Source organism: Erythrolamprus reginae, chromosome Z (genome assembly GCF_031021105.1).
Source record: "Erythrolamprus reginae isolate rEryReg1 chromosome Z, rEryReg1.hap1, whole genome shotgun sequence".
In the NCBI taxonomy this organism is placed as follows: domain Eukaryota; kingdom Metazoa; phylum Chordata; class Lepidosauria; order Squamata; family Dipsadidae; genus Erythrolamprus; species Erythrolamprus reginae.
The window spans coordinates 131,011,918-131,035,977 of record NC_091963.1 but is presented as its reverse complement, the minus strand read 5'-3'; the positions used below and the strand labels follow the sequence as shown (position 1 = coordinate 131,035,977).

Sequence of the window (24,060 nt, the reverse complement as noted above, 5' to 3'; positions counted from 1 at the left end):
AACACATTAGAATACTATGAACAACATCCAGATAAGACAGCATCTTTAATGTTTTTAGATGCTCAAAAGGCCTTTGACAACGTCAACTGGATATTTATAAAAATGCAATTAAACAAAATGAGATTTGGCCCAAAATTTGTTAATTTAATAGATACTATATATTCAAAACAAACGACTAAGATAATATTAAATAATAACCAATTACAAATACTTGATATAAATAAGGGAGTTCGTCAAGGATGTCCTATATCACCATTGTTATTTATTATGACACTTGAAACTTTATTAATTAAAATAAGAGCGGATTCTGAAATAAAAGGTTTAACTATAGGTGACGAAACTTACAAACTTCAAGCTTTTGCAGATGACTTAACGTTTATAATTGAAGAACCGATAACAACAGTTCCTTCTTTATTGCAAACTATTGAACAATACGGAAAGGTAGCAGGCTTAAAGATAAATAAAAGCAAAACTTCTTTCTTAACTAAAAATATGAATAAAATACAAGAAACTAAATTAGAAAATATTTCTGGAATAAAAACCGTAAAGAAAGTAAAATATTTAGGAATAAACTTGACAGCGAAAACAATAACATTAAAAAATGATAACTATACAAAATTATTATCAGAAATTAAAAAAGATTTAGAAACGTGGAATAACCTGGAAATATCATTTTTAGGAAGAATTGCTACAATTAAGATGAATATTTTGCCTAAGGTTTTATTTCTTTTTCAGGTAATTCCAATAAATCCAGGGGGAACTTTTTTTAGAACCTTGACAAATTTAGTTAAAAAATTTATATGGCAAGGGAAAAAAGCAAGGATAAAAATAAATTGTTTAGAAGACATTAAAGAAAGAGGAGGATTTGGTCTTCCAAACTGGAAATTATATTACCAGGCCGCCGCCTTAACATGGATTAAAGATTGGATAACCTTAGAGAATAAAAGAATATTAAATTTAGAAGGACATGACCTCATGTTGGGTTGGCATGCATTCATATGGTATGATAAGGAAAAAAATCACTCATATTTTAAAAGACACACATTAAGGAAGTATCTATTAGAGGTTTGGAAAGACATAAAGAAAAACCACTTCTTAAATGTTCCAGAATGGATAGCCCCCTTAGAAGCAATAACACATCCAAAGTCTATAAAAGACACGGAAATATTTTATAGATATAAAGAACTATTAAATGACCAGATGAACCTAAAATCTAGGAATAAATTACAAGAAGAAGGGATAATAATAGACTGGTGGCATTATGCCCAGATTCGATCCAGATACCAGAAGGATAAAACTCTTTACATCTTTAATAAAAGTAAGAATTTGTTAAGTAATTTAATTACCACCAATCCAGTAAAAATGATAGGGAAAATATATAAATTTCTTATCGCTCACAAAAATATAGAGTTGACTTTAAAAGATACTATGATAAGATGGTGCAGAAATATAGGTAAGGAAATAGATATAGATACTTGGGAAAAAGTTTGGATTAATAACTGGAAAATGACCAAGTCAGTTTCATTAAAAGAAAACCAAATTAAAATGTTTTATAGATGGCATCTCCCACCAAACAGGATAGCAAAAATGTTTCCTAAAACATCCCCACTATGTTGGAAATGCAAGAAAGAAATAGGAACTTATTACCATCAATGGTGGACATGTGGTAAAGCTAAAATTTATTGGAAGATGATTGAGAACATATTAAAAGAAATATTAAAGCATGATATAGATAACACCCCGGAATTTTACTTATTAGGAATTACCAATCAGACTTATAAGAAAGAAACTCTTTATTTAATCATACACATATTAACTGCGGCTAGAATAATATATGCGCAAAACTGGAAGGGGGAGGAAATCCCCAAGAAAGAAGATGTCATAGCTAAAGTATTAGATTGCGCTGAAATGGATATGATGACAAGACGATTAAACGATCAAGAAGATACTAAATTTTATGAAACATGGAATAATATATATAAATGGTTAGATAAGAAAAAATAAGAGATATATCTGTTTTTATTTAGGTAATAACAATATTAATATTAGTTCAAATGTATTTGTTGATGATCATGATATAATAGTTTATTCACAAGCAACATATTAAGAATTTTGTTTTATGTATGTTTAGTAACTGAGACTTGTTTAAATGTTTGATTAGATGAATATATTACACATAAACAACATATTAAGAATTTTTACTTATACCGTACTAACATTGCATTTAAGATTTGAAAATTTTTTACTAGACTTTTTAACATTTAACAAATGTTTGATTATGTATTCTTTTTTCTATTTGAATGTATACTTTCAAAAGAAGCGGGGAAATACATCCCCACTCTATGTTTAATGTTTGTATGTCTGTATGTCTATTTTATGAAAAATAATAAAAAATTGAAAAAAAAAAAAGAAAAAGAAAAAAAAACATGTCTTTCTGCATAATTTAGACTAACTTTGTGAGTTTTTTGAGGGCTGGAACCAATTAAAATTATTTACATTAATTCCTATGGGGAAAAGTCGTTCGAGATAAGAGCTGCTCGACTTAAGAGCCCAGGTCCGGAACGAATTAAACTCGTATCTCGAGGTACCACTGTACTTGTATCCAACGACCTAAGTGCCAGAGCCCACCTAACAATATTGCCAAAAAGCCACTTAGTTGTTAATCTAATTTTACATAGCTTCTTCTCGCGATATTACACTGCTAACCAACGCTTAACATTTGTTAGACCAATTATGAATAGAGCTCACCTGTCTGAAACCCGCATTGCATATCAGATATTAATGCTATTGAGAGAGTCCAGAAATATTTCACAAGAAGAGTCTTTCAGTCCTCTGCTCACAACAAAATATTTTATACCACCAAACTTGAAATAATGGGATTAGACAATTTACAATTATGTCGCCTCCGATCTGATCTAAATGTAGTTCATAAAACCATATACCAAAATGTCCTTCCTGTTAATGACTACTTCACCTTCAACCGCAGCAATACACGAGCACATAATAGCTCCAAACTCGGCTGCAGAAAATATGATTTGATCAACAGATTAATGCCTGGAATGCACTACTTAATTCTGTGGTTTCTTCCCCCAATCCCCAAAACCTTAACCTTAGACTGTTTACTGCTGCTATTCGTATACATGTTTGACAAATAAATCAATAAAAATCAATAAAATAAAAATCTTTATGTCTTTAGAAGAAGACATAAAAGAAATAGCCATAGGAGAACCAGTAATGTCTTAAGTTCTGACCCAAAAGCAGGAAACATGAGTTCAATTCCTACCTTAAACATGAAAATCAACTGAGTGATTTTGGGCCAGTTGCTCTCTCTCTCTCAGCTCAGTCCACCTCAAAGAGTTGTTGTGGGGAAAACAGGAATAGTAAGTATTGTTTTGTTTATAATGCAATAAAGACAAGATAAAAATCAAATAACCAAATCGCTCTCAGGGCAGAAGGCACGTGTATATCTTTCCTAAAAAGATCCCTAACTCTTCCCCGCTTTGCTATGGGAAGGGGCCCCAATGCAGCAACCGATTGCAAATAAGAACTGCGTTAAGTTGGTGGAACAGTGCCCTCTGCAGGCTTTGGCTGGGAAAATGGGCCAAACCCGGGAATATCCCCACAATGCTTTTCACTTTGTTTGCGAGTCCCTTCCTTGTTTTCCACCTACCCATAAACAGGACAAGGAAATCAGAGCCGGCGGCGGGGAGCGGCCGCTTCGGGCACCAACCACCCGGACCGGGTTTCGCCGAAACTCAGACCCGGAAGCGGGTGTGGGTGATCGGAGAAAGGTAGGAAATTTCTCCCCTTACTCGATCCACCTTCTGTTTTCCTCTCTCTCCCTCTGCTTTTGATTTTAAACTATGCGAGGAGGCCAAATAGTAAAAGCAGCAGCAGCAGCCCTTTGTGACTCATGAGTAGAGCAGGACTGGCAAAATGATTTTAAAAGTGAACCCATGCCTTCAGCTTCCATCGTCATCACCATCACTATTATTATTAGGGTAATACCTAGGATATGCTGAGGGCAACTTGTATCAACTATCAGTGCCTGTCAAAAGTAACTGTGATACATTTTTAAATGTTCAGCTGACTGAGTTTCATGCTCAATGAATAAAATATGATGATGATCCCGAATAAATAAATAATTTTAAAAAGGCCACCATACTTGGATATGCATGCATCATATGAAAATACATCACATAAGTCCAGACGCTTGGGAAGTGTTTGACTTGTGTTATTGGGATATGAAATTATTATTATTATTTATTAGATTTGTATGCCGCCCCTCTCCAAAGATTCGGAGCGGCTCGAAATCCAGCATATAAGTCTTGTTTGCTTTGTATTACTGTTTTTTGGGAAAATAACAACAATAACAACAACAACAATAATAATAATATTTCTATTCCAGGTCCACGTTATAGATTTTAGGTAGACAAAAATCCTTAATCCAATCTGAATATCTGGCTGACTGCGATGATCAATAATGATAATTTATCAAATTTGACTGCTGCCTGACCGTAGATATTTTAACAAAGAAATTGCAACAAAACATAAAATATAGCAAATGCACTAAAATACAGGAAAGGTGGATGAATTACTTTGGTCAAAATTAATTAATTTGTTTTGTTACCTCAACTATGGTATTCCAAGCTTTGTATGATCACCTCAGCTACTTTAAAATGTACTGATTTCAGTTATGGGAGTTGAAGGCTGCACATATTATGCTGAGATTAAAAAAAACACATTGGGCTAAAGAGAAAACAGTGGTTATTAAACTACTTTGGGCTAAAGAGAAACATTGAAGAAAAGGATTTAGGAGTAGTGATTTCTGACAGTCTCAAAATGGGTGAACAGTGCAGTCAGGCGGTAGGGAAAGCAAGTAGGATGCTTGGCTGCATAGCTAGAGGTATAACAAGCAGGAAGAGGGAGATTATGATCCCGCTATATAGAATGCTGGTGAGACCACATTTGGAATACTGTGTTCAGTTCTGGAGACCTCACCTACAAAAAGATATTGACAAAATTGAATGGGTCCAAAGACGGGCTACAAGAATGGTGGAAGGTCTTAAGCATAAAACCTATCAGGAAAGACTTAATGAACTCAATCTATATAGTCTGGAGGACAGAAGGAAAAGGGGGGACATGATCGAAACATTTAAATATATTAAAGGGTTAAATAAGGTCCAGGAGGGAAGTGTTTTTAATAGGAAAGTGAACACAAGAACAAGGGGACACAATCTGAAGTTAGTTGGGGGAAAGATCAAAAGCAACATGAGAAAATATTATTTTACTGAAAGAGTAGTAGATCCTTGGAACAAACTTCTAGCAGACGTGGTAGATACATCCACAGTAACTGAATTTAAACATGCCTGGGATAAACATATATCCATCCTAAGATAAAATACAGAAAATAGTATAAGGGCAGACTAGATGGACCATGAGGTCTTTTTCTGCCGTCAGACTTCTATGTTTCTATTGGGCTAAAGAGTGAAAGCAGTGGTTATTAAACTACTTTGTGGTGACTTTATGCCAATAATAATATTATTAATGATGATGATTATGATGATGATTGAATTTCATCAAGGTGGTTGAAAAGCTGTGAAGTATGGATCCACTGTATGGAGCTTAGTGCCTGGGTAAAACCCAACTGTTGAAAAAGAAGAGTGCCTTGAATTAATGTATTGGGAGGCTTCAACCTGAGACCCTACCAGGGCAAAATAATTCATCGGTGTCCATTACAGTAGCACATTTGGTTAGTGTCTCCATGGGAAAAGATTGGCACATACCTGAACTTGGTATTTATTTTTTTTGACAAGACTTCCTGGTTTATGATTCACACTGCCTGAAGCCATTACGTTTGCCCTTAAAGTGAGTTGCTCAGCTCAACACTCATCCCATAATTATTTTTCTGCTATGAACTGTTCCTGGGACAACAAGTGAAACTGCATGTGATCCACCTTTGTTCTTCTGATTTTAATTTTGTTTCTCCCGTACAGCGATGGATGGATTGGCTGCCTCTTCTGGAAAGGACTTCACTGACTCCTCTTCTGACTGTCTTCTGGAACCATCGGAAGATCCAGGCTCATCCTTGAATGAAGAACCGTCTTCTAATGTCAACCCTCCCTGCCGTTTTTTCCTGGAGGGACGCTGCCGTTTTGGTGCCTGCTGCCAAAACTACCATCCTGCTGATGTTGGTGAGGTCCACCATTCAAAAGATCCTGGACCTGTCCATGTTCCTCCCTCGCAGCTCACAGAAGGGAAGAAACCTCCCATGAAAACAGCCGAGGATGTCATATCCCGACTCCTCTGGGATTCGCAGGTGCCTGCTGAACAGTTTTCTATCGGCTATCTTGACCGGTTCTTGGGGATCTTGGAGGAACCTTTTACTTCTTTCTCATGGGAGGATCTAGCATCGGTTGGTCCTGGGATACTGGCTATCCCTAAACATAGGATCCAGTATTTTAAATACCGAGACCGTGTAGTTTGGGACAAAGTCACTCGTACCGATGATGTTTTTGGGTCCACCGGAAGTGGGAAGACCATCTTAGAAGTGATGGAGGAAGAAGACATCAAAGCTAAGAAGGAACCGTCAGGTCTTCCAAATAGCCTCCAAGATGAAGGAGAGGTAGGCGGGGATTCAGCCAAAGAGAAAGAGTTGAACGGGACAAGTAGTGGACAGAAGGTAGTGATGGCTTTGGGGGAAGTGGGAGATAATTTGGAGTTGGTTGACGACATGTCCATTGACCAAAATGGAAATATAGCCAGCAAAGAAAAAGAGACAGTTGGCTCAGCTAAGTGTGAAGAATTCAAACACGCTTGTGCCATTGGAATAGAAAACGAACCGGTGACGGTGAAGAGAGAAAACGTGGATTTGGAAAAGAGGGGAGGGAGGAACCTCTCCTATCCCAAGGAACGCCCCACCCATTTCATAGCTATCCCCATCACCAGCCCAGAAATCCATGAAGCTGTGAAACGTTTCCAGGAGGCTCTATGTGCCGTCAGTTCAGATTATGCTCCCTTCTGCCTGCCTACACCTACACTGCACATTACGCTTTCCCTGTTGCACTTGGATACCACTGAAGAAATCCACAGAGCGCTGATGGCTCTGGAAGAACTTCAGGCTGGTTTTCAGCGGCTGCTGCCCCCCGTCTTGCTTCTCTCCTTCCGTAACGTGGAGTCTTTTAATTCACGGGTTTTGTACTTGGCACCAGACCCCGTGCCCCAACTGGAAGCTCTGGCTCAAAGTCTGGAAGACGCCTTTACCAAAAAGGGCTTGACTGTGATTTGCCCTCCCTCCAAAGGGAAGTTCCATTTGACGGTCGTGAAAGTTCCTCCTAGAAGGGGAATGCCACAGCTCCCGTCAGGTTTGGCTTGGGCTCCTACGATGGAGGATTTAGGAGTCCAGGCAGTTGAGTCCATAGGTTTGTATGAGGTGGGAAAAGGCAAAAGAACCAATAACGTGTATGTCAGCATACTGAAAGTGGATTTATATGGAGGGAGTGGGACTTAGTAGGAGATACCTCCCAATGAACGTTTACTCTATGAATGGGCAGAGCTGGGCAACTGGAAACCGGGTGAATTTCAATTCCCAGAATTGCATCTATTTGGAGCACTTTAAACTCTAATGATCAAGATGAATCTGATTTTTATATTATTTGGAATAAAGTTTATACATAAAAATAAATTTAAAATTAAGGTTACGAAAATTGCATGAATATATCCAAATGTTACTGATATCTTTTGTTGTTGTAGCTGCTGTTGGTTTTTCTTTTTTTATTAATTCAACCCTATGTTTATTAGAATATGTAGACAAAATTCTTCTTTTCACTTAAAATATTATGCTAACTTAAAGACTTAAGAATATATCCTTTTTTCTGTATTAAAAATTGACTTCAAGAAAAGAGGGGTAATTGTAACCAATGTTCCCTCTAATTTTTTTTCGGTGTGGGCAGAAAAGTATAGTGTCTGAGCGAAAGTCCCTTTGGGACTGGGCGGCATAGAAAAATAAATGAATGAATGAATGAATGAATAAATAAATTTTTAAAAATTCCCTTCTTTTTTTATTAAAAGAAATTAATAATAAAACAAAACCAAAATCTATTACTATTATTATCTTCTTTTTCCATCCCTGTCTCCTCCCCCCTTGTGTGTGTGTGCGTGAACTCTTGAACCATTTCCAATTAGAGGTGAGCTATTGGAAATGGTTCAAGAGTACACACACACACACACACACACACACACACACAAACGGCTGGGGTTTTTTCTCTCTGTTATTATTTGGGTGCTTTTTACCATATGCTTTAAATCAAGTCATTTCTCTCTCCCCCTCTTGTTCTCTCTCTCTCTCTCTCTTTTTCTCTCTCTCTCTCTTTCTCTCTCTCTATTGCTTTCTTTCTCTCACTCTTTCTTTCTATCTCTCTTTCTTTCTCTTCTCTTTTGCTATCTCCCCCCCTTTATCTCTCTCTTTCTCTCATTTTCTTTCTCTTTCTCTATTGCTTTCTTTCTCTTCTCTCTCTTGCTATCTCCCTCTCCCCCCCTTTATCTCTTTCTCTCAGCAGCGGCATTGGGCAGTAGCCGTGGGGCGGCGGCAGGGTGATCAGCTGTGAGGCAGAGCTCCGGAACGGAGGCACCGACGGCGAGGGGACTGCGAGAGCGCTTTCTCCGAGCGCTTCGGAAATGCCTGCCCTGCCTCTACTGCAGCCTCCTTGCTGGAAGTCTGGGACGAAAGCGCTCCCAGCAAAGGGGCTGCAAGAGGGGCGGGGCAGGCATTTCCGAAGCCCGCGGAGAAAGCCCTCTCTCGTAGCCCCCTGGCTGGCAGCGCTTTCGTCCCGCAGCTGCCACCGCCGCAGGAGAAGTCGCGCCCCAAGGCAGGAGGCGGAGGAGGAGAGGGGGCGGATCGGGCAGGCGGGGGGCAGGGCCGAGAAGCCAGGGGCGCGTTTGGCCAGAGGCACCGTGGGGAGGCAGGGGCGGCCGCGGCTCCCTTTCCTCCTATTTCCGCACCTCCCCGCCCCCCCACGGGCTGGCAGGGGCATGGGGAGCGCGCGCCCATGGAAAAGGGTGCACGGGGGGTATTTTGGGGTGCGCGCGCATGCACGCGCACAGCTTACGGGGAACGGTGATTGTAACCCCTACTATGTGTTTTAAATGTTTGTGAGTTTGTATGTTTTTTTATGGAAAAATTAATAAAGTATATTAAAAAAAAACCTCTAATAGTAAAGTTGATCAAAATGGGGAAGAGGAAAAAAGAACAGGAATATTGCGATAATGGTTATATTTTTTGCCTGGCTTGATTTAAACAGAATAATGCACAATAATAAAAGCATGGCATTTTTACAATCTCTTTTCAGATATTTTTAAATTATGTTATAGGTATGTTGTGTTTTTAGACTCAGAACCAGTGATGGGCTCTTACGGGTACAGTCAGGTAGACAGTACCGGTAGCAAAATTTTTACACCCCCCCCCCCCCCGGGCTCTGGGTATGTTTTTTCTATCGCAGTAAATGAGGTTGTGTATAATTTTAGAAGAGCTGTGTGTGCGTGTGTATACATACACTTTATATAGTAGATAATCAGGGGTGGGCTGCTGCCCGGACAGGGGGGTGGGGACACGACGCAGTGGTGTAGCAAAAATGGAGCTCCACCCCAGAGCACTCAATTTGCATGGAAAGATATTGAAAGAAAATGCATAAGCCATGCCCACAGTGCGGTAGTAAACATTTTGGTAGCCCATCACTGCTCATAACCAGGGGTGGGCTGCTGCCTGGACCGGTGAGGGGGGGGAACGTAATGGGGTAGCAAAAATGGAGCTCCACCCCAGAGCACTCAATTTGCAGGGAAAGATATTGAAACAAAATGCATAAGCCATGCCCACAGTGCAGTAGTAAACATTTTGGTAGCCCATCACTGCTCATAACCAGGGGTGGGCTGCTGCCTGGACCGGTGAGGGGGGGGAACGTAATGGGGTAGCAAAAATGGAGCTCCACCCCAGAGCACCCAATTTGCACTGAAAGATATTGAAAGAAAATGCAGGGCTTCCTGCGTAAGGCACACCCAGTTCGGTAGTAAAAAAATTGGTAGCCCTTCACTGCTCATAACCTAACAGTAACAGAGTTGGAAGGGACTTGGTGGTCATCTAGTCCAGTGTTTCCCAACCTTGGCAACTTGAAGACATCTGGACTTCAACTCCCAGAATTCTGGGAGTTGAAGTCCATATATCTACAAGTTGCCAAGGTTGGGAAACACTGATCTAGTCCAACCAACTGGTCATGCAGGAGACCTATACAGTAGGGATTCAAACTGCCTACGTTTCTGATCGTCTTAGTCAGTGACTACCTGCTTTATATTGAGGATAGGAATGAAGGAAAAGGAAAATTGCACAGATGATCCTCCAAAAGGACATTCTGCTTTAAGGTGTTGCAAAGGGTTGACTGAACTATCGTCGTATTTGTATGTTTCAAGGCTGCTTCTGATGATTGAATCTAATATGCTAACCAACCCTGAAAAAAAAGAACTTTATTTATTTATTGTATTTATACGGCACTCACTCCAAAAGGACTCTGAGCAGCTAACAATCAAACTTGGTGCATGCTTGATGCATAAATGCTTCAAAGGGCTGACTGTAATATTGGAATTTCATCTGTATTAAACCAAATCCCTTTGAGGTTGCAAAGATGGAAGAGAATGTAGAACCGTGAGGGCAAATCTATGGCATGCGTGCCACAGGTGGCACATAGAGCTATATTGGAGGGCGCACAAGGCGTCTGTCAGCTCCAGCACACCCGTGCATGATATCCAGCCAAGTTTCAGCCTTGGGGAAAGCTGTTTCGCTGTCAGGAGGCTTCAGGAAGCTTCCCCGAAGCTCTGGAGTGCAAACAAATGCTCAACGGGCAAACCGGAAATCCAGAAAAGCAGACTTCTGGTTTGCCCGTTGTGCTGTTTTTTGTACTCCGAGGCTTCAGGAAGCTTCCCTGAAGGCTCTCAAGTGCAAAAAACCCAGCTCAACGGGCAAACTAAGTCAGTTTTTCTGAATTTCCGGTTTGCCCATCTGCCCACTTTTTCACCATCCCAGGCTTTAGTGAGGTCTGTGCACACGCATGGGTACAGGGATTGTGTTCATGTGCGTTGTCAACACAAGGGTGTGTGTGCACATGCATGGAGAGAAGGGAATGGGTGTGAGCACATGCTAGCACATGCATAGACTCAAAGGTTCTCCCTCACTGATGAGGAACAATGTAAAGTAAATATTTGGCTTGTGTTCTCTTAAGTTTTGTTTTTTTAAGGGGCACTGAAAGGTAAAGTATAGTCTCTTTTGCTCTGGCCCAATAGTCTGTGGCTGAGGGGAAAAGTTATTTTGCTTTGTTTAGTATAACCAAATTAAATGTAATTTTCAATGGTTAAAAAAATCATTGTAATAAACACCTTTTCAATCGACACCCACTTCTTGATACATATACAGTGGTACCTCGTGATACGAACCCCTCGTGATACGAACATCTCGAGATACAAACCCAGGGTTTGGAAATGTTTTGCCTCGTTACAAACTTTTTCCAGCTTACGAACCCACCGATCGCAAAATGGCACTCTGCTGGCCGCCGCCGCCCGGCTGTCACCTTTTAAAACAGCCGGGGGGCTTCTTGGCATTGTCCCGAAAGCCAAACCCGGAAGTTTGGCAAAAGTTCGGGTTCAGGTTCCGGAGGCCGCCAAGAAGTGCCCAGCTGTTTCAGAAGGTTTTTGCGATCCGCAGCGGCGTTTTCGGCCAATCTGGAGGCTGAAATGGAGGTGGGGAATCCCAATAGGGAATTCCATGGGCGGAGCTTTGATGTCATAAAGATATCCTTCCTGGAGGCCACGTTTCGTCCGACCAGTAAAGAAGTCTTCGTGACATCAAAGTTCTGCCCAGGGTCTTCGGAGAGGGGCAGCATACAAATCTAATAAATTATTATTATTATTATTATTATTATCATCATCATTATTTTGGAACACACCCTGTACTTTGGAAATAATTGCCCCATGTTACCACTTGCTACATACCTGCTTCCATTAGTAAGACTACTCCATATCAGAAGATGCATAGTATAGTAATCTTGTCAATTGTTCTAATCTATGATATTCTGAAAACCAACCAGTTAATATGCCATCAATCTTATTATAAGTAGAATAATTAAATTATTTACAACAATACTAAAGGACTTAACAGAAGCTAGCAAAATCAAATTGAACATATAGCTTCTGTATATTTACATCTGAAATAACTGCAGAAATACCTCATTAACATCCTTGAGTTATTCATTCCTGCAGCATGAATAAGTCCTACATTTCCAAATACTGTACAGTGGTACCTCTACTTACGAATACCTCTACTAACGAACTTTTTGAGATACAAACCTGGTGTTTAAGATTTTTTTGCCTCTACTTCTGAACCATTTTCTATTTACGAACCCGAGCCCAGGGATTCCTCTGCCTTGTGACTGCCACTGCCGGGATTCCCCAATGAAAAGTGACAGCACACATACAAATGCGTGTGCACGGGCGACAAACTCCCCACTCCCCAGGATCGAGAACAGAAGCCTCCTCCTCCTCCTCTTGATCCCGCTCCCCCACGGAACAAACAAGAGGCCAAAAAAAGTGAAACGGCTTCTTGATCGGTGGGAAGGAGTGCAGCTGCTGGGGATGAGGGTGTGCACAAGTGGAGGGGAGAAGGCAGAATGAATGCCCCGCAGCTCGGGACCACAGCCCTACCCCGCAGACCCAGTTCTGCAGCGAGACAACCCCCCCTTCCAAACTGCATGGCCAAGTCTCTTTTTTTTCTCCCTCCCTTGGTTTCCAAGGCACTTTAATAGCAGGATTTAAGGCAAGCAAAGGGGATATACCAGTTGCACAAAGGACAGATCCAGGAGGTGGGGGCGACTGTTTGGATGCCGTTGAGGGAGGAAGAGAAAGGAGGGGGAGGAAGAGAAGGAAGAGGAAGAAAAGAATCCCATAACCAACCTTCACCCCCTCCCAAAGTCCCTTCCTTCCTTCCTTCCTTAAGCTTTGCCAGCGCTGCCACACAGCTCTGCAGAAGACACAGTCGGGGAAGAGCAATTGCCTTCCCAGCCCTGCACACCAGTGAACAGTGAGCGACCTTGGGGGGAGGGGGGCCCTGTGGAGGTAGAAGAGAAAGAAAGGAGGACGAGGGGGAGGAAGAGGAGGAAAGGAAGAGGAAGAAAGGAGGAAGAGAAAAAAAGGGGGAGGAAAAGGAGGCAGCAGGGCTATCAACGAGGGAGGAAGTCTCTCCCAGCTCTCAGAGAAAAGCCCTCCCTTCGATCTGGGCAGCCTGGATCCAAGGGAGTGTTTTCCATTCTCTGGGCGCTAAGGGAAGAGATAGATCTGTCCCAGCACCCAGAGAAACGGGAGGCATGGACTCATGGAGCTCAAGAGAGGAGAAAGTTGTAGGAGAAATGATCAGAGTGAGGTGGACAGAAATGGGAGGCAAAGACTCATGGAGCTCAAAGAGAGGAGAAAGGTGTGGGGGAAATGATCAGAGTGGGGTGGACAGAAATGGGATGCAAAGACTCATGGAGCACAAGAGAGGAGAAAGGTGTGGGGAAAATGATCAGAGTAGGGTGGACAGAAATGGGATGAAATGGAGCTCAAGAGAGGAGAAAGTTGTAGGAGAAATGATCAGAGTGGGGTGGACAGAAACGGGAGGCAAAGACTCATGGAGCTCAAGAGAGGCTCTTTTTGCCTTCCTTCGCTGGAACTGCCACTGCTTGCCACCTCTCGCTGTCCCTCCCCCCACTCCATTCGCCTCCGCTTCGTCAGCCCCGCAGCGACTTTTTTTTTAAAGTCTTAAAGTTTTGGATTTTCCTAATGGTTTTGCATGCATTATTTGCTTTTACATTGATTCCTATGGGAAAAATTGCTTCTACGTACGGAACATTTCATCATGGAAAGAATTAAGTTCGTAAGTACAGGTACCACTGTATTTTTACGTGAAACTTGTCTGCTACAAAAAGTAGTCATGCTGGAACTTGAGCATTCCTCTCCCATGAGACAGCCACGGAAGAGACTACACACCAGTGACACAAATACATTTAATACCTTTACCCCTATTGCCAGTAGATGAAATATGCAAAGCTGGGAAAAGACAAAACGTCTAATTCAGGTAGTCCTTCATTTATGACGGCAATGGGGTCTGCCCATCGTGGTTGGAAGTTGTGATTATTATGAAACAGGGTGGTCACATAAGGAGTCCCCAATCCCTGCTACAGTATTGAATTTGCGTTAACTGGTGCATTCATGTTCGAAACCATCCCATTCTCTCCCTAGCTGCCAGTCCGCATAGCTGGAAAGATTGGGGATTCCCTGGGTCATGTGACCGACCTGATTTTACAATATTTTTTGGCAGTTGTTAAAAGGAACCAATGGTTTTGTCAGAAAACTGGAAGTAGATATCATTTTTGTGTTAAAGACATAAACTGGAATCCTGCAAACATTATGAATATGGTCCAGCTTCTGAGCACCCAAAGTTTAGTCATGTGATCATGAGGGGCACCAAAATTTCTAATCTGGTTGTAAGAAGCTCCCAAGTAGGTTTATTATAACCGTGATTGGTTTCTAGACGATCGTAAGTCAAGGACCACCTATATAAGCAGAAATAGAAAATGGTCACCCTTTAGAATATCAGATTTAGTGCTCCCTCTGACTTCTGTTAGGCTTCGAACACCACCACACTGAAGCAGATGACGTTGTTTTAAAAAACTGACTTTTAATCAAATGGAAGAAAGTTTCTGAAAAGGAAAAAGGAATCCAGCCCAAGCCAAAATATCCCAAAATTACACATGTTCAAAAATAAAAAGAAAGAGGTGTTAGAGCAAAGAAGAACAGAGGTGAAGAAGGGATTATGAGAAGCTAAAGAGACTAAGAGTGGAAGAGAGGGTGGGAGAAAGAAAACAACAGAAAAAATTATTGGACAATCTTTTAAAACTTGAAAAAACAAAACTGAAACAATGTGACGAGAGAAAAGTGAAAATGGGTGGTGCATTTTCGAGTTTACCTGTAAAGGACTGAGGACAGAGGGAGGTAAAAAAATAAATTAATAAAACTTAGCATGACAACTCCAAAACACAAGAGAAGAAGAGACTGTGAAGATCATCTTGTTTGTTGATCTGATTTCACAGCTGTGCACCGTGCCTTCTGTGGATTTGCTTTGTTTGCAGTGGCCTTGCGGGGTTTTGTTAACAAAGAAGTCTCTCACATTCTCTCCTTTGCATAGGAAAAAAGTCTTTGAAATATGTGAAGACAGATTTTGCTTTGCTCTTCCCCCCTCGGGCTGTTTTTGTGTTTGACTGGAGAGGTGGCATTTCTCAAGCTTTTCTCATAGCCAGGCCGTAGCTCGGAAGAGGAAAAAACTGAGACAGTGTTAGTTTTTGAGGAGCATAATAAAGAACACAAAATGCGCACGCAAAACCTGAATTTTTCATCTCCAGAGGAAACTGTTAAAAGCATCATTATAAAAGTAGAAAAACATGGATTTTTCTCTCTCTTAAGAAACAAATAATTTGCCTAGTATTATTTACAACTTGTAGCTTCTGTACAAAACCATGTTTCATATATATATTCACATCTAGCCAAATGCGCTCATGTACCGGTGCCTTTTTCAGATCTGCCAAGTGGAATAAAACAGTGCCTGGTGAGACTTTTATAATAAAAATAATAATAATAATTATTATTATTATCATCATCATCATTAAAAATAAGTTTAAAGGGTTTGCTCTGTGGCTTAGAGAGGAGATCTTCTAGCTTCCTGAATCCTTATGACAATGAAGAGATGGTGACACACAAGGCGGCAATTTCCATCATCTCCCATAATTAATCCAGAGATTTCCAACTTTTTATCCTGGCAATTTCAGAACTACCGGGGAAGAGAGGCAGGGGCTCTAGCAACTCATGGATCTTGAGAGGAGGAGGAAGTGGGAGAGGAACAGATGATGGTAAATGGTGCAAAACTATTCTTCCCTGCAATCTCCTTTCCCTGTTGCTGGCAAACCCCCAAGACTCCTTAAGACCGAACTCTCTGCTCTTCTGCTTCCGGTGATCTCTCAGATGCCATCTGATGTCCGCTGGATCTTACCCTCTTCTATCCAAGTGCGTTGTGGGCAACGGGTGAAGTGGCAGAGCAAGTCCCAGCTTGCCCACAGCAGCCAACTGTTATCTGACTTTATATACATATATACACACGCACAAACACAGACATATATATATATCTATATATGTACAGGTTAAAAATAGGCTAGAACAGGGCAGTGGGGTGTGTGTTTTTTTCCTGCTTTCAGAAATTGGCCAGGACCGCCAAGCTCTGCTTGCAGTCAATCTTGGTGGCGTCGGGACTAGTGTACACAAGGGATAGAGCTGCAAGGAAAGCTTGGCACTCCTCCTTGCTCTCGAAGGCCAGCTCTGACACAACGTAGGAGACCGGAAGCACCGGGCGGAAACTGAGGGAGATAAAAAAAGACACTGGTGAACGGGAAAGGGCAGCACATGAGAAACTATGACAAGCAGCACATCCGGCTGGCGTGCGGACCTTTAACCTTTAGTTACCCTGGCAATAGGCGGAAACGAAGCCAACCCATCTTTCAAGTTTTGCATTCCAGTATATTTCAACTGACCTCGGAATTTCAGCAGGGGGGACTTACTCAATTGGGAGGATGGACTCGCGTATCATATAGGCTGCTTGTGGGCTTAAACTTACTCAGAAGAAGGATGGACCAGCGTATCATATAGGCTTGTGGGCTTACTAGAGATAGTGGGCGGTCCCTTGGGGGGAAAGGGCTGGACCAGACAGGCTTCTGGTAGAGTTCAAGGGTTTCTTAGGTTGAAAGGGGGAGAGATGGAACTACTCAAAGGGACTTTGAGTATCGCCGCTACCACCACCACCACCACAAATGAGAGATATTGAGTTTAAACTGCCTTCTACCTTTTAATGGAGTGGTTCTGGAACATGGATTAAGGAAAAAAAAGGAAAAAGGACTCCTTAGAATGACTCAAGAAGAACAGATTGGGATGCTTGAGAACAGAAGCTTTTTCATGCAATCTCTAATAGAGATCATTTAAAAAAAAAGTAGTGTGCTAAGATTTGTTTTCTTGGTGTGTTTGCTGATCGTGGTGTCAGAGTAATAATACAGTGTGTTGTATTTTTTTTAAAAAATGATTGATTAGTTAAACTAAAAGAAAATGCTGTGAGGGGTTAGTCTTGACTCTTGCTCATCACTAGAGAGCAGGAGACTTGGACTCAGAAAAAGGAAATTTCACAACGATATGGACAGCATTATAAAAAATAAATAAAAGTTGTGTCTCCCACTCTAGAGAAATAACCCTATGTCAAAATAACTTTCTAAGACATTCTGGTTGGTGACCAAGACTAGTTTCTTTGGGAAAACAGCATAGAGAGAGTAGAAGAATATTATGTGAGCAACTAATGCTTATAATGATTATTTAGAGCAAATTCAATTCTTCCTGCCTCCCTGGTTATTAATTATTCACTACCAGAGACAAGAATACAAAATTACAGATTTTATCTTTTTATCATTCACCAACATTTTGCTTCTAGGTCCTGGCCACTTCTTGCTCCCATGCTACAGTTCCTTTCTGCACCAAAGCTACCTTGATCCAACCACCGGGGGGTGGGGAGTGGACCACCTCTACAGCAGGGCCAAAAACCATCTATACAGCACCTCACCTCGCTCTGTCCCTATTTTATTTATTTATTTTATTAATTATGCTTGTATGCCGCCCAACTCCCAAAGGACTATGGGCAGCTTCCAACCCCTAAAAACAATTCTTAGAACAATATAAAAACATTACTTAGAAAACCCCACTAAAACACATATATTCTCACATTCATTCCTCATTTTATTTGCCCAAAATGTGGGAATGGAAAAGGCCAGAAAGGAGAGCTACGGATGGAGAGATTGCCTCTGAACTGTACACTACGAGAGAACCAGGGTGAATATTCAAAGCATAAAATGAGAGAGAAAATAATAAACCACAAAGGCAATCTGGAGTCTATTCTGATTCTTCTCACAACCCCGTCTAATGGCTTATTTTATTACTTATTTATATATCTCACCTTTATTTCTGAAACTCAAGCCAGTATACGCAATGCTCCTGCTCCTATTTTCCCCACAAGTACAAGGGGAGGGGATGTGAGCTAAGATACTTTCCAATCATTTGCCGTGCCTAAAGGAGGACTAGAACCCACAACCTCCCAGTTTCTAACTCAGCTCCCAAACCACTTATAGTCAGGTACCCAAATAAAACTGCAACCATTTCTCAAATGAACTTGACTACTAGATTCACATTTCAGAGTCAAAGATTTCTGCGAAAGAATTTGTTTCCTATCCAAGTGAATCAACAAAGATCGAGTGACCTGGTCATGAGAAACAGCCAAGCCAATTTATAATTAAACATCCTAAATGCTTGCCTAAGTGGATTGCAGTTACTGTACTTACCTGCCCAGGGCATAGACATCTTCCTTGAAGTTGCTGAAAAGAGTACCCTATATTTGACCCACTTCTTACTCCTGGACACTATTCTGCCCCCTTACCAGACATTGCAACAAATGTGGAGCGGGAGGGAAGTGTGCAGGTGTGAGGCATTCCCCTCCCACTTCAACCCAAGGACTGGTTCAGCTCCACATACGTTTTGATCATGGCTTTGAGGGCTGTTTTCCTCTCTCGTTCAGCAAACTTGTCAATGAGATAACCGGACATGCAAGGGGCCTTGCGGTACAGGCAGAAGAAACGGTGGTAATTGGAGAGCGCCCAGGCAGCTCGCAAGGCAAGGGCATGTGCCACACAAGGGTCCGTTTTCAACTCCTTCGTCAGGTATGCCAGCTCAGTTGTGATATCTGCAGGAGGGAGAAAGGCAAGTCACCCCAAAAGTCTCACAAAATAACCACATTTCTTACTTATAGATATTCCCCAACTTATGACCACTAATTTAGCAACTATTCAAAGTAACAATAGTATTGGGGGGGGGGGGAGGAGGGAAGCAATTATGACTAGTCTTTGCACTTATGATTGTCACAGCATTCCTACATGATCATGACCAGGATGCTTCACAACTGGCTCACCTTTATGATAGCTGAAGTTTGTCATTCCGGGGTCATGTGGTCACCATTGGCAACCTTCCCAGCCAGCTTCCAAAAAGACAAGTCAATGGAGAAGCCAGCAGGGAAGGTTGAAAATTGAGATATCTTGCTTAATGACTACACTACTTAACAAGGAATTTTCCAGTTTCAATTGGGGTTGTAACTCAAAGATCACCAGTACTTTCAACATGAATTGACTAAAATTAAAATATTTATTATTTGCTTTCCTTTTAAGATGTATACCTGATTGAGTTTGGTCTGCTCTATTATATCCACTTTAGTCTGAACAATTATCTAGGATTTTAGGTCTCCTAAAATGACTGATAACAGCTATTATAGGGAAAATGATTTGAGAAAGAGATATGGAGTCTGGGAGCATCTGCACAACTGTTTGGGTTAAACAGGCAAAGATCACAACAGGGCCAAAATATTTATTGAAAGTGTTGTTAGAAATCCTTCACAAGGAAGAGGATTTCCAGATGTTGAAGTAAATTCAAAGACTAGCCTCAAAAATGTATCTCCCCACAGCCCCACCACGCACCTCCAGAGTTCTTGGTAAAAATGTAATAGAGAATACGATAAGCAGTGAATTCTCCAACATTTCCTGGAAGATTCTCTGCATAAAGGGACTTCAGCTGTGTCTGGCACTGGTTGAACTCCTCATGATCACCCTGGAAAAGATAAAAATCATCATTATGGAAAATATTTAAGGTGCCACACACTGGAACCTTTGCTAGACAGCAAATTGAGCAAAGGGGAATGATCAGCAGCAAGGACTCAATCGGGATGTTACTATTCTTGGGGGGGCCGGCGGGCGTGGGTGATAATATATTATCTTTTCTAGTTCCGGTCTTCACTTTGACGTATGTTCCTGGGCATGGAGGGGGGGGGGGCAGAGATGAGCCTGGTACCATCTGTTTTGTCTCTGATCTGGAGAGATGGTGTCTGAGAACAACTTCTTATCTGCCTAAGAACAACTTATCCCTTCTCAGCCTGAAGTTCTTACAACAACTTCACACCTGTGGATTGGCTTGCTTCAGACTGGATGGAGGGGAGGAGTTTCCACAACTTTTAACCATATCTTTTCCAACGGAAATTCACTATCTCTCAATGAAAAATCCTTTTGAAATGCTTTGTTTTCTTGAAGGGATAGGAAAGGCAAGACCTTACAGATAGTAGATATTCAGATTGGGGATGGCTCACCAATGGAGAAAATCTATCTCTGTGGTCAACTAAGACCTGATGGTATGAGTAGTCCTCAATTTAATTCATTTAGTGACTGTTCAAAATTATAAGGGCACTTCAAAAAATGACGTGGCCATTTTTCAACCATTGTGGCACCATCCCCATAATCACTATATAAAAAATTCAGAGGCTTGGCAACTGACTCATATTTATGATAGCTGCAATGACCTGGGACCATGTGATAACGTTTTGAGACTTTCTGATATTGGAAACCAAATTTACTTAATAACAACCTAACAACTGCAATGATTCAATTAACAACTGTGACAAAAAAGGTCATAAAATGGGACAAAATGCACTTAATGTCTCATGTAAGAGAAATTTTGGAGTCAATTGAGATCTTACTTGAGGATTCACTATGTATAATCAACAATTCAATCAAAAACTGAGCTAGACAAATTAATTACCTTGCATCCAGATATGAGTAAAACATAAAAAGATAAATGTATACTTTTTATGCTCTGCCAAATGTAGAAGGGCTACAATCTTTATGTCAGGTTTACCTAATATTACACTTTATCTATACTGCTTTGATCCAAGAAGAATACTTTCATCATAAAGAGAAAACAAATGTTTTCTACAATCCCTACAAGAATATTAATTGCCCAAATATTTTGGGGATAGGAAGGTGTACATGGTTTAAGAAAAAAGGTAGGGAGGCAGTCATCTATCCAGTTATTTTCCTGTTTTGGAATCTGTACAATAAATTAAAAGTATATTTTCAAAATTTGCCCAAGAAAATAGATTTTCTTCCACAACTAAAAACAAAGAGGAAATAACTCCTCCTAGATTGGATTTACACTGTGAGGAACTACTATATGACGTAAAATGACAATATATTTATCCAGTTAGTGGGTTTAAATCATTTCAAATTCAAAATAGGGTGTTTCAATTTCAAAATGATTCAAATGAGAACATTTTGCATGCCACTATATACTTTCTCCTAAAGTGCACAGATATATATTATTTATGCTAATAAGAAATCAAATAGGGGAAAGATAGTGATAAAAATGGATCCATGGAGCATTATTTTATTAGTAGATTATACATGGTCTTACCTTCTCCAGAGCTATCCTAGCATGGGTTTCATATACTTCCACAGTAAATTCTGCACGGATTCCTTGAACCTAAACAGAGTCAAGAAAGAGATTGCCAAGAAGTCATATATCTGTTCGGTGACTTGAAATTGCTATGTGCAGCAGAAGAAAGGAGTTGGAATAGGCGTTCCCTTAATGACTAACACTATCAATTGTAAAATTGAGTCTGTCACATGGATGACCCACTTTACAACCATCATGACTTAGGACTCTAAATGGGCAGGGTTCCTTCACAATTGTAACTCGAGGATTATCTGAAAACCTCTTCGATGATCCCAATTTAGGTATACATTAAGTGTAGACAGTGAGTATCTTTTGCTTCTAGGGGAGATTCCAACTCCTATTTCTAAAATCTAGGGTTTTTTAATCCTTTGCAAGGGTAGGTAACAGCTGGCAATGCAATGTAGGTGAACGGAGTATATTTTAACTTACTGCCTCACTAATGTCATATAGATGGCAATCTATTTACAATGGGCTATATTTAACTAAACTAGCTGGCCGGTAAATAGCAATAGCACTTAAGATTTATATACTGCTTCATAGTGGTTTACAGCCCTCTCTAAGTGGTTTAGAATCAGCATATTGCTCCCAACAGTCTGTGTCCGCATTTTACACACCTCGAAAAGATGGAAGGCGAGTTAACCTTGAGCCTGGTGAGATTCGATCTGCCAAACTGCTGGCAGCTAGTGATCAGCAGAAGTAGCCTGCAGTATTGCACTCTAACCACTATGCCACCATGGCTCTTAAAGAACTAGGGATCATTCTAACATTAAAAAATAGTGTTTGTATAGCTCATTCTCCTTTCATGGCATTAGAGTTAAACTCACAAATGTCTTTAAGCATGTACACACCAAAATTTAGAATGCATTCAGCTCCTGGAATCAGCTAGCAATTCAGCAATATTTTAAATTTGGTAAGATTTTTTCTATGACATGAAAAAGGTTGAAAACGTCAGGTTTAGAAAATTTAGAAAAGACATTTTCTGACCTTTAAAAAAAGGGAGGAGGGGGTTGTTCCAGGTTGTCAAATTTTGCTTTTTCTACCACTCTAATTAGTGTATAAAGCTCCACTCTAATTTAAAAACTCAATTCTTATTCTAAAGTAGCTGAAGTTCCTCTAACTTCTCCACTCAAAAAATAACAACTAGCAACCAAATAGATTAAGATACATTTAGTCTAACTATCACACTAGTGGCCACACGAGACCTAACATGGTTGTCTAATCATGGTTAAAAAATTATAGCTTGGCATGCAAATTGTGAATTGAGCCATGACTTTCTGCCCCCACCAAGGCCTGAACTGGCTTACTGTAAGGTCCTGGCGGATTGATTTCATCTGCTCACAAGCATAGGCATAATCTTGCTTCTCTTTCCAGTGGGATTTTACTGCAGATAAAGATTTTTTAAGTACCTGGGAGAAAAGAGGGAAGCAGTTTAAAAATATCTGACAAACATTATACAACTTCTAACACAACTCTGGAATTACACAGGGCATAGCCCAGGAAACAAGCTTTTTTAAAAAAAGGACAAATAAAATATTTTGCACAAACAGCCATGAACTGCTTATAGAGGAATGACGACCATTGCCAAAACTGCAAGATGGCATAATTAATCTCCTGGATTAACCTGCACTTTCTATTCAGGGAATATTAAAAACGACTGACCGAATTTATACTTAACAGTTATACAGTATACCCCCCAAAGAATAGACTCAGTTTATTATTTTCTGCCTATTGTTTTTTTTTTTTAACCTCGCAATTCAGAAGTCCAAGTTGGGAGATAACCGCCCATCAACCTAACTTTAAAATATGAATGCTGGACAAAGCAATTCTGTAGAAAAGCGTAGTAGATTATTTGTCATGACCATAATAGGAGTAAAGGTAGGGGAGTCTCTCTCTCTCTCTGTGTAAATATATATACTGCTTCATTCTGTCTTACTACACCATCTCAATTCTTTTACACCTGGCTGGGCAAATCTACTTCTTCTTCCTCTTCCTTTCTTAGACTTTTTCACATCTTGTGATTGCTTATTGCCTTGAAACCAACCCAGAACTGTATAAACCACTGATTCCCCCCCAACCTTTCCAGCATTCCGGACCAGTGGTGACAGAGGGAGAGAGGGATTGGTTCTGTGCAAGCAGTTAGTGAATGTGCATACAGTGATCCCTCGAGTTTCGCGATCTCGATCTTCGCGAAACGCTATATCGCGATTTAAAAAAAAAAATTAATTAAAAAAACCCCCCACTTCTGCATTTGGCTTCGGGAGTCAGCTGGGAAGCGGCGCGGCTGTTTTAAAAGGTCACAGACGGCCTGGGGGGCTTCCCAGCACCCCCCCGAATTCCCAACCCGGGTTCGGGGGGGTGCTGGGAAGCCCCCCAGGCCCGCTGCGACCCTTTAAAACAGCCGCGCCGCTTCGCAGCTGAGTCCTGAAGCCAAACGCCAAAGGCGAACCTCCGCGTTTGGCTTCAGGAGTCAGCTGGGAAGCGGTGCGGCTGTTTTAAAAGGTCGCAGCCGGCCTGGGGGGCTTCCCAGCACCCCCCCGAACCCGGGTGGCTGGGCGAGCAGCGAGCGAAGGGCGGGTGGCCGGG

General features: G+C 41.0%; 2 protein-coding genes across 3 annotated transcripts in view; one reads left to right on the top strand and one right to left on the bottom strand.

Annotated features, from left to right (window-relative positions):
* The first annotated feature begins 3,654 nt into the window (after positions 1-3,654).
* On the top strand, positions 3,655-8,100 carry LENG9 (leukocyte receptor cluster member 9). The gene is made up of 2 exons (XM_070726938.1): positions 3,655-3,791; positions 5,997-8,100. The coding sequence occupies exon 2, from the start codon at positions 5,999-6,001 to the stop codon at positions 7,508-7,510; it is 1,512 nt and encodes a 503-aa protein (XP_070583039.1). The 5' UTR covers positions 3,655-3,791; positions 5,997-5,998; the 3' UTR covers positions 7,511-8,100.
* A 6,629-nt stretch (positions 8,101-14,729) lies between these two features.
* LENG8 (leukocyte receptor cluster member 8) overlaps positions 14,730-24,060 on the bottom strand; it is a 33,288-nt gene continuing 23,957 nt past the window's right edge. Inside the window, exons 11-15 of one of the 2 annotated variants that reach the window (XM_070729888.1) lie at positions 22,782-22,883; positions 21,436-21,504; positions 19,674-19,803; positions 18,682-18,889; positions 14,730-16,475 (exon numbers count right to left, since the gene is read on the bottom strand). In XM_070729888.1, coding sequence (XP_070585989.1) covers positions 16,313-16,475; positions 18,682-18,889; positions 19,674-19,803; positions 21,436-21,504; positions 22,782-22,883 — 672 coding nt within the window. In that variant the 3' untranslated portion in view covers positions 14,730-16,312. The remainder of the gene's footprint in view (positions 16,476-18,681; positions 18,890-19,673; positions 19,804-21,435; positions 21,505-22,781; positions 22,884-24,060) is intronic. The other variant, XM_070729889.1, reaches the window with a different exon arrangement.